Genomic DNA, 11,100 nt, shown 5'->3' on the forward strand with positions numbered 1-11,100 from the left:
CATTAGATTTGTGCTTCTACCTTTTTTGATTGAGTTAAGTTATTCCAATTGATATTTTATGGTGTGTCTCTCTATGTTGTCATATTATACTATTGTTTCAGAAAAGGGAGAAGGTTTGGTACCATGAAAACGTTTAATCCTGTCGCAATTGTGTGTACCTGTCCTAAGTCAGGAATCTGATGTTCAGTGGTTGTCATCTGTTTATGTGGGCTATACGTGTTTCTCGTTTTTCGGTCTTATATAGATTAGACCGTTGGTTTCCCCGTTTGAATGATTTTACACTAGTAATTTTCGGACCCTTTATAGCTTGCTGTTCGGTGTGAGCCAAAGCTCCGTGTTGAATGCCGTACATTGACCTATAATGATTTACTTTTATAAATTGTTACTTGGATGGAGAGTTGGCTCATTGGCACTCATACCACATCTTCATATATCTACATGCGTTTATTATTGAATTCTTGATACACTCTTGGAAAGAAAGAAAAAACATGTCATTGAATAAGCGTTACACTCATGGTTAAGAAAACACTCATTGACACGATATATATGTTTAGGAAGAGGTCTTAAGTCTCTTTGCTCTATCAGCTATTGAAGTTGTTTTTCGAACATTCTGGTGATTTTTTTTAAAGATCCATCCCAAGTAACTTTATTGTCCTTACCTGATACTAAGGAAATAAAGGGAAGCCAGTTATCTAATTATCGTCTTTCTCTTTCAATCTCATCTTTGGATCTTACCAATCAATGTGTTTTAATCCGTTTTAATACCGCCGGATTAGAATAATTTACAAAACGAAACAAAGAACTTTTAATCATCGATATGTTTTATTCTTTTGTGAAACTATCTAGAAAAAGGATGGAACTAGCGCTGTCACGACACATCCCTAAGACATGCGCATGAAAATTCAACCGTATTCGATGTCAACAATATTTTCAACTATTGGCAGCATAGTGGGTTAAACAGATTGATGATGTCTAAACATATTTCAATAATCCGATTTTTGGTCGTGATTTGTTATTGCCGTCGTACTGGTAAGTATTCATATCATTGCTCTTTTTGTGTGTCTTTTAACTTGTGTTTTTGTGTCCATGACTTATTCGAAAGGCTCTGTCGCAGTACTTAACAATTGACTTACACGTTTTTCCTAGTTGCATTTTTTTTTCTTCTTTAATTTATAAATTTACAAGAATGTGTCCCCAGCAGTACACGGATGCCCCATCTGCACTAGTCTATCATTTTCTATGTTCAGTGGATCGTGAAAATGGGAGAAAATCACTAATTTGGCATTGAAATGAGAAAGATCATATCGTAGGGAATATGTGTACTTTTCAAGTTGATGGGACTTCAACTTCTTTAAAAAAAAAACTACCTCGAGCGACCAAAAACTTTAACCTGAAGCGGGACGAACAGACGAACGGAATAACGAACAAACGAACTGAAGCACAGACCAGAAAGCATAATGCACATAAATGGGGCATAAAAATAAGTTTTACTTATATACAAAAACTTCCAGTATAACAAGAGTCATATCCAGTGTTTATAGCATTGTGTTTTTATTTGTGTGTCTGCTTGTGTGTTGTGCTCATGACTGCATGGGTTTATCGACGGTCATTTCGCAATACTATTTAACCAACAAGTTTGTTTTCCAATTTGCTGTTTAAATTGATCAAATAACTATAAATATAAGTACTTGTATATAAAAATTGCCATTAAAAAAAAATTATGTTAGACTCAGATCGACGTCCGGCCTCTAATCGACGTCCGTTCCTCAAATCGGCGACCGCTTCTCAAATCGACGTCCAAATCGACGTCAAATGTGACGGCATGTATTAATGTTAAGTTACGCCCGATTGATTGCAGTTTGTCCAATGTCAATAAAAAAATAATTACTGGACTTGATTGTTTACACTTATACATGTACATGTTTTGTAGGGTTCAAATATTTAAACATACTTTCCATATAGATTCGTTTCAACCCGAATAGGTATCATGCATATTAAAGTTTATCTTCATAAGAAGTTAATCGAATCGACCTACATAGTAGTGTGTCATTCTTATTCATGTTAATAAATGACATACATGTAAGTGTATGTCAAGGAGAAATAAGACCTGTCTTTGAGAGTCTCTGGAAACTGTATAAAAAGTATATACCAGATCTTTCAATCTATAATGTTCAACTTAAATAAAAAACATTTGAAAAGATGGATGCAAGAAGGGAAACTTGGTTACCATGACAACCAAATTAACAAATATTTTCAAGTTGGAAAATTGTTAACCTTATTTACTTTTTAAAAAATTGGACGTTGATTATATAGACATAAAATTGGCCGTCGAATAGGAATGTTATCTTATTGTGGCGTTAGATTGAGGAACGGACGTCGATTAGAGACCGGACGTCGATCTGAGTCTTACTTATATATATATATTCATGTCAGCAACCATTGAAAATCAGTTTGATTTTCCATATCTTTAATTTTCGATATTATAAACATTTGACGAAAATGCATAAAAATGATTTTAGAAATTCATTATTTAAATCCATAGTTGATTTTTTTTTAATAAAAAATACAACGAGCATTATGATTATACAGTTTTTGGATTGAAAGCCTGCAAATATGATAGTTGGACGTTACATGATGGTCAATGTTATAAGCCTATGTATAACCACCAAGACGGAACTACTTTCGAGAAGGCAATTGCAATGTGTAAAAAGGAACCACCAGGTGCGAACATAGCTATGCCCAAGACGAAGAACCAGCGTAGTTATATGGTAAATTCCTACGCATAGTAAGTAAATCGTTCTGACCAGAGTCACCACATTAAAATTCATGCAAAGCTTAATTTAAGTCGGTCTGTCACACCATAAATTATCTCCCCTTGACCACTGACCATTTCTTCATGCATTTGAAGAATTATTATTTTATGTTTCTTTATTCACTTTGTAATATTTATGTTAAGCTCTTAAGGGCATACAATACAGTTTTGATCCTGTATTTACAAGTTCATGAAAATTTGCATATAATAGGCTATTTTTTACCTGATTAAATCAAATATGTAATAAAAAATATACCTTCATGTGCTACTTTTTGAGTAAAAAGAGGTCGAAATTTTGTATATTTGCTCAAAATTCAGATTTGTGGCCGTAATTTCTTTTTCGAAAGAAAGACATAACTTTTGTGTTTTAACAGATAAACACAAAATTTGTTTTGTTAAATAATCGGTGATTTCTGTATTTTATAAATATCCTAAAAAAATATGCAACTTTTTATTTAGAAATAACTCATATTTATCAAATGTTCATGAAATGAGGAAAAAACGTCATTTTTTACTGCATGTTTATCAAATTTAAAAAAAAATCCTCTATTTACAGTTTAATAAAATTTGAGTCACATAATCTCCCTGCAAAATGAAACAAAATGCCGTTTTAAAAATTAGGGGTCCATGAACTCGTTTTCAAATTAAATCAGTTTGAATGATAAAAATCAGTCGAAAAATGCATCTTTTCCCGATATGTCACAGTTGGACGTCGCGAAAATAACAAATTACGTTAGCAACATCATAACCGTCCCTGTAACTGTATCGTATGCCCTTAATGGGCCCTTTAATTTTGGAATAAAAATATTGTATTGTATTGTAATAACACACGTCCACACGCATAACACAATGACATAGTCTACATTATTTTATTATGGAAACCGAAGAAACAGTTAACATTTTGTACAGTTTTATGGTATAGGTATTGCTTATTTCTGAATGATACGCGTTGACCGATAGTTAATTATTTGGTGTATGGTAGAGAGTTATCTAATGGTCAGTAATATCACGTCATCGTTCTTATATTAGGAAGGTTATAAGATTTGAACCCCCAAGACAAGGTATAAATGTTCAATATTTGTGGAGGGAAATCTGTCAAAAGTGTCCTGGTTAAAAAAAAATAGTAGTAGAAAGACAATGGCAACATGGCTACGAATCTGAGAATTTTCATTAAGGTCTATCCGAGGGTAAGGGGACGAAACAGATATAAATGTGTCCCGTAGTGTGCGGATATTACTAAAATCTATGTCATTCTTCATTAATACCAAACATTATATTACGAAACAAAGATGCAAGAGTAAACTTCTGTAAAAGTTTCACAAAACTATGTACAGCTGTTAAGATAATGACTGTGAATCAAAATAACGAACGGAATGAGGGGTAGACTACTGAAGGGACGGAAGCCACATCATAGAGCGCAGGGCAAAATGAGTGTGTAAAACATAATTATATAAGCAGAATGGAAGGATTCCCCAAAATACTAGACAATATAACAGACAAAGTTAAACACCAACACATATGTTAACCTTTTGACCATTTATTCAAAGGTTCAACGAGAAAGTAAAATAAATCAGTTTTGAGAAAAACAAATTATTAAGAGCGACCATACGGATTGCATACACAATTAAATACTCAGCCAGCTTCTTCTTGGTGAACTTTTGGTTTAAATAAAAATGCATTTATAGTTAACAAAACTTCAACACAACAACCAAAGTAACAAATTGAGAGTAAGATACAGTCTTCAATAATGGAAGACATTTGGAATGTTCTCTTTAAACTATCATATTTTTCAATAAAAAACAAATGGCTCGGATTATTTGTGTTTGCACATTCCTTCAAAATTAAGTCGTTCACAGACCATTATGTATGGGTTTTATATCAATTCAATTCAATTCAATTCAATTCAATTCAATTCAAAGTTTTATTGCCATATAAACTTTACAGTTTGTGACATAATATAACAACAACAAAAACAAATAAAGACAATAACTAAGTAACTCAATATATATACACAAATTCAGGTAAATATTAAAGGGTCCCCTGTCCTCAGTTCCATTGACTTTTTTTTTATAAAGGATCCTAGTTTATTCACTTGTGTTGGTGTTGATGGGTTAAATATATATATATAACTTTGTCATTGTCAGTGAGATTAGCAAATGAATTTCTTTCTCTGTTAATGCAATCAAAATATGTTAATCTAATATTTGAATTATGAGAACAATTTATTAAGAAATGTTTCTCATCATCTAGTACTTTGCATTTTTTGCAAAGTCTCTCTTCGCGAGGAATTTTAAAATGCCTCCCTTTTTCAATTAATAATGAATGGTCACTGATTCTAAGAATTGTAATTAATTTTCTAAATTTAAAGTTTGGGTTAGAGAGGTAAGGTTTGATCAATAGATTTGGCTCAAGTGCTAAAATAAAAATTTAATTTACTTTTATCATCAATAGATGTTCACTTATTTATCAACAGGTTGTTGTAGTATGAGTTTATTTGGGGTTTAATATAACTTTTAATATTTTTTAATTGTTTTAAATTATCACAGGTTTTTAGTCTTTCTATATCAATGTTAAATTCAGAAAGAAAATCTCTTGCAAAAGTGAACCACGAATAGGTGCCACTAGAATCCAAAGTTTTAGTTAATTGAAAAGATTCATGTAATAAGGGATCCAAATTTGAGGTGAAAAGCCTTGCTAAATACATAATAGTTTGGGTTTTTATATGACATTCAATAGGCAGTCTTCCCAATTCGTTCCTTGTACCAAAATTTGAGGCACTTTTGTTAGTGCCAAGGGTAAACTTGCAATAACCAAGATGCAAGTTTTCTATTGGAGTCTTGTCAATAAAATTAAATGGGTGCACAATTTTTCCAGAAACCAAAGCTCTTTTTTTTTAGCTTTTAAATATGATATATACGAGTCCAAATATGTTATTTCAGAATTATAAGTCAATATAGGTCTCACTAATTTGACACTCTGATATGAAGGCTGCCAAGAGAATTAGTATATGTTTTAATAGAGAACAAAACCTTTTTATAGAACGCATGTAATATCATGTTTCTTATCAGTGTTTGACAAAATGGTTTGAAGTTTGAATATTATTGCAACAATGAAAGTACTACTATTTGAATAAAATTGAGAATGGAAACGGAGAATATGTCGGACACAACAACCCGACCAAAGAGCAGAAAAAGCACAAACCACCGTATTTTGACCTATAATTATTATTATTTGTGTCTTTGATGAAAAGCTGTTCCATTGGCACAGTAATTGCCACATCTTATTTATATTAATAATACATGTAGTTGATTTGTTTTTAGTCTAGCCTCGTTTTGGATTGGATTGCAAGATTCGAATGCAGACCAAAATTGGACTTGGTTAGATGATTCAAAACTAGAGGACGTCACAAATTGGACTCCCAGTAAATATTTTATATTTTTTGTTTTTTCTTTCATCCCGAATTATTTAATTTGTAAACTTAAATCAGCTAATGTCTTGATTCTTTTAGACATTTTCAGAGGAAAGCTACAATTAAAAATGAATAACATTTTATGATATTCTATATATTAGAAATGATTAGACAAATACATGTCGTTTAACTAAACATACATTAATTTTTCGGGCAATGTGTTTCAGAATGATTTGCATTCAAAATATATGGATTTCGTTAATAATGTTATATTCAAAATCGATTAAACAAGAGCAATTACGCATATAAAATCGTTAAATTTCAGAGAAATCTTATTAATACTTTTAAAATCTACAAATTGTGCTCAATATAAGGTTGCAGTATACCTCGCCAACGTGGATCTTTTGAAGATTTGGTGTGTTCTATTTTGGTTCATTTTGCCTGTACAAAATTTTGGTAGTATGACCGGACAATTTTGACAGTGCAATGAAATAGTTTTTGAACAACATTTTAGTTATTCAATTGTTTTAATATATTTAGGTTTTGCATGTATTTAATTATTCTAGACTTTGTCGTAAATTTAGGCATAAGTGTTTTACACGGATTATATGTCATAATCTTGGACAAAGGTCTTAAATGCATTTACTCTATTTATTTCATTATTCATTCTCTGTGACAGTTTGGACTATAATTTTCAAATACGTGTCGGACACTAATTACTCTTTTAATCTATTGTTATTTCTAATTTGTCATCTGTTAATCTTCTTAATCCTTTAATTGCTTGTGCTTATATATATATATTGTTATTGTGTGTATGTTACGTTACATTTAGTTTGGAGTTTGTTGTTCGGTCTTGCCGGACTGCTGAAATAAAAGTTTAAGGAGCGAATCTTCCTTCTTGATTTACATTTAGTCGAATAGCCATTTCACCCGGCTATATCTGGTGGAGGACCCGGGCAACGGATCTTTCGGATACCTTGTTCTACCTGTGAAGCTGATCCCCCAGCAAACAGAAAAATGGATACGCAGAGAACCAGAAATTTTGGCCGAAACTGGAGATACCAGATGTCTGATAATGGAGCTACCTTTCAGACCAGAAACTCAACACAACATATGGACGACTGCCTATGTAAGTTTTGTGGAAAAACTGTTAACAACCAATTTCATTTTAGACAATGTATAGCAAAAACGTCATTTTGTTATAAGTGCAGAAATTTTGGACATTACGCCAGAATGTGTAACTTTCATAGAAAACCGGACGTGAAACTTGTTAAAGTAAAATCTAAATCGAAATTACGTCGCGATGCAGAAAGGATGAGGATATTCAAAGAAAACAAAGCTATGTCAATTTTTCCTTGTGCGGAACTTACCACTATTGAACTGATGGATTTCTTTCCCGCCTTTAATTATGATAGAGAATTCATTGATAGCGTTACACTCAGGCACGACCGAGTGCATTCAGAGAGAGTGAAGTTTGAAATCAAAAGTGTTCATTACGAAAAGAAATTCAAAGAGCTGAAACAAGAGCATAACAGTGTAATTCGCAATTTAGAAAAATTTCAAAAACAAGGTGCAGATGATAAAAAAAATATAGAAAAATTACAGGAACGCAATACGGATCTTAAAGCAGTTCATTCTCGGATATACGATCAACGATGTAAAGCCATCGACCAGCAATATCAATTACAGCGCGACAAAGAACGTATGTTGAATAAAATCACAACACTAGAAGACGAACTGGACAATATTCGGAAAAATACAAGACAAGATAACCATTCAAATCAAAACTATCGATACAGAGGACGCCACAATCACAGAAGAAACTTTCGGAACAATTTCAGATGAACATAATATTAAGACCCGGGTCGTGTCTTCAGAGGCCGCGGGAATATATGACCGGACAATTTGGACAGTGCAATGAAATAGTTTTTGAACAACATTTTAGTTATTCAATTGTTTTAATATATTTAGGTTTTGCATGTATTTAATTATTCTAGACTTTGTCGTAAATTTAGGCATAAGTGTTTTACACGGATTATATGTCATAATCTTGGACAAAGGTCTTAAATGCATTTACTCTATTTATTTCATTATTCATTCTCTGTGACAGTTTGGACTATAATTTTCAAATACGTGTCGGACACTAATTACTCTTTTAATCTATTGTTATTTCTAATTTGTCATCTGTTAATCTTCTTAATCCTTTAATTGCTTGTGCTTATATATATATATTGTTATTGTGTGTATGTTACGTTACATTTAGTTTGGAGTTTGTTGTTCGGTCTTGCCGGACTGCTGAAATAAAAGTTTAAGGAGCGAATCTTCCTTCTTGATTTACATTTAGTCGAATAGCCATTTCACCCGGCTATAGTAGTGAAATTAACGAAAAAAATATATAGCGGTATACCATGCATGAATCTGTGCGTCTGACTCAAGGATTTTCAAAAATTGCGGAGGTATTCACGAAAAAAAATGACGTACTATGTGTTTATGCTTTGATTTTCTTCTGCTGTTTTGTGATATCAACAACTTTCAAAATGTTAATGTATATTTTCGACTGAGACGTTCCATTTAACTATTTTATTAGATAACAACAACGACAGTGGACTATTCCAGTTCAGCTTTCTATATGCTGGATGTGGTGGTATAACATTCGAGGAAAAGATTACCTGGAGAGCCATTCCGTGTTCTATGGAAACCGGCGTTCTTTGTCAGGTTGATGCACTAGATATTAAGTGGCCAGGTAAGTGGACTATTTCAGTACGGCTTTCTATATGCTGGATGTGCTGGTATAAAATTCGAGGAAAAGATTACATGGAGAGCAATTCCTTGTTCTATGGAAACCGGCGTTCTTTGTCAGGTAGATGCACTAGACATTGCATGGCCAGGAAAAGTCATTAAAACATACTGACTATATTTGAGGGTCTTGGTGGTTTACAAAATAGTGGGGAAATGGCTTCATATGAGAGAAAAAGGTAAAAATAACAAAAAATACCGAACTCCAAGGAAAATTCAAAACCGTTCGGAAAGTCCGAAATCAAATGGCAAAAACCAAAAGCTCGTCTAACGAATGGATAACAACTGTCATATTCCTTACTTTGGACAGAGATTGTATAGCTAGCTAAACCTCTCACTTGTATGACAGTCGCATACAGTTCTAACATATTGACAGCGATGTTTGAACTAAACAAATAGACATAATAGGCAAAAATGTAAAACAAAAACGAGGTACAGAAGACAATATTGTGTTATAATCTATATCATTATAAAAACTAACAAATACGTAACAAAGAAACAAAAAAACGCAAAAAGACAAAGCACATAAGCAAAATGATAGACAAGAATGCAAACAAATTACCAGAGCACAATTACACAATAACGGGATGTATAAGTACAGAACCACGTCACCAAAAATTAGACTAAACAGTAAAAGTAATATTCATAAAGACAAATAAAAGAATACTATAAAGCGTTACTAAGATGACAAAGAACGTCAATACCAATTTATACTTCAAGGCAATCGTGTGTATATAGAGTTGAAAACCCAATCAAGACCTTCATATTTAATTAGGAGGTTCATGTAGAACATATTTTGGTGGACATGTGATACATATTTTGGTGGACATGTAATACATGTGGAAAATGCAATGTATGGCAATATGTAATCGTCATTGAGAAGTAAACATTTTGCTAAAGTTCTGCGGACAATACACAAATGTGTCAGGTCTGAGGACGAAACTCTACCCCTATACCGGGGTACCTTATTTTCCCCACAGTTATGTTAATTAAAAATTCGTCAAATATTTCGAATGTCGAAATACTGCATATATATGCCGTAGAGGTAAACATCTGAGGACGACTGAGGAAGTCAAGTTAATTTTTTTGTTTTATTTTTTTCAGATGAAAATTCTGCTTGTAAATGTGAAGATAAGGAAGTCCTGACTAATATAACCTCGACAACGATTGAGGTCATAGTTGAAGAACTTAAGGTTGATAAATCAACATTATCCTCCTATCTTAGAGCAAAAACGAGTGCTCCCGATTCCAGGGGTTCTTCTCGATTTCTTGGAACTATCGGAATTGTGCTGATTACATTAATTTTTGGCTTCATTGTAGCATTAGATTTTACACCTCCAAGACGTTTCAGGGTTAAATTCTTGAGAAAGGTACATAAGAAACTGGTATATCGGCTTAGAAGCAGAAGATGTCAACTTAGAGAAACAGTCCATGTACACTTTACATCGGAAAACTGACGTCTGTAGATAAGCTATTGGTCTAATACATTGACATTGTAGAAGTTAGAACAATGGAAGATACCTTTTATCGATGATGTTTCAATATTTCCATCAAGCCGGTCACACATCTGATACTTAAATCCGGATTGCTGATTTGTGTTTTTTGTTACTTTCACTTTCATTTAAAAATAAACATAAAAGAATACAAACAATTGCATCGATTATTTTTTTACAAATATTCCAACTTGAGACTTGCTAAAAATAAATTTAAGTTTGCTTAATATCTTAATTTCTTCATTTCTATGTAACAAAATTCCAGTATTTTTTTATATAATTCTTTATTTGCAAAACATACAAAAACCAATTTTGGTTATGGCAAATACATTGACAAAACAAACATAATCAAACATAATGTTCAAATGACTCTTTAATAAAAGAAACAACTGCTTTTACATCATTTGGTGTTGATGGATTTAGTATTATCACGAGTTTATCAGTAAAATTAGGTGTATTAAATTTTAAATATTTGTATATAATATTTTAGAAAGATTTCTCTTTTATTTTTATTTATTTTACAGTTGAAAAAAAAAATGAAATTCATCGTCTAAGATATTACATATTTTACATTTTCTTTCATTTCGTGG

The 11,100-nt window shown here is 32.2% G+C and overlaps 1 protein-coding gene across 1 annotated transcript; it reads left to right on the forward strand.

Moving 5' to 3' along the window:
- The first annotated feature begins 877 nt into the window (after positions 1-877).
- LOC134693636 (uncharacterized) lies at positions 878-10,547 on the forward strand. Its single transcript, XM_063554476.1, has 5 exons — positions 878-1,029; positions 2,590-2,785; positions 6,133-6,233; positions 8,809-8,964; positions 10,122-10,547. The coding sequence occupies exons 1-5, from the start codon at positions 966-968 to the stop codon at positions 10,472-10,474; spliced, it is 870 nt and encodes a 289-aa protein (XP_063410546.1). The 5' UTR covers positions 878-965; the 3' UTR covers positions 10,475-10,547.
- Positions 10,548-11,100: the final 553 nt, after the last annotated feature.

Source organism: Mytilus trossulus, chromosome 12 (assembly GCF_036588685.1).
Source record: "Mytilus trossulus isolate FHL-02 chromosome 12, PNRI_Mtr1.1.1.hap1, whole genome shotgun sequence".
Classification (NCBI taxonomy): Eukaryota; Metazoa; Mollusca; class Bivalvia; order Mytilida; family Mytilidae; genus Mytilus; species Mytilus trossulus.

Bases quoted from the DNA above. Each gene is read 5' to 3' on its own strand.
- LOC134693636 (XM_063554476.1), top strand. From the start codon at position 966: ATGATGTCTAAACATATTTCAATAATCCGATTTTTGGTCGTGATTTGT. The intron at 1,030-2,589 runs GTAAGTATTCAT...ATGATTATACAG, and splicing joins TTGTTATTGCCGTCGTACTG to TTTTTGGATTGAAAGCCTGC. The intron at 6,234-8,808 runs GTAAATATTTTA...CTATTTTATTAG, and splicing joins CGTCACAAATTGGACTCCCA to ATAACAACAACGACAGTGGA.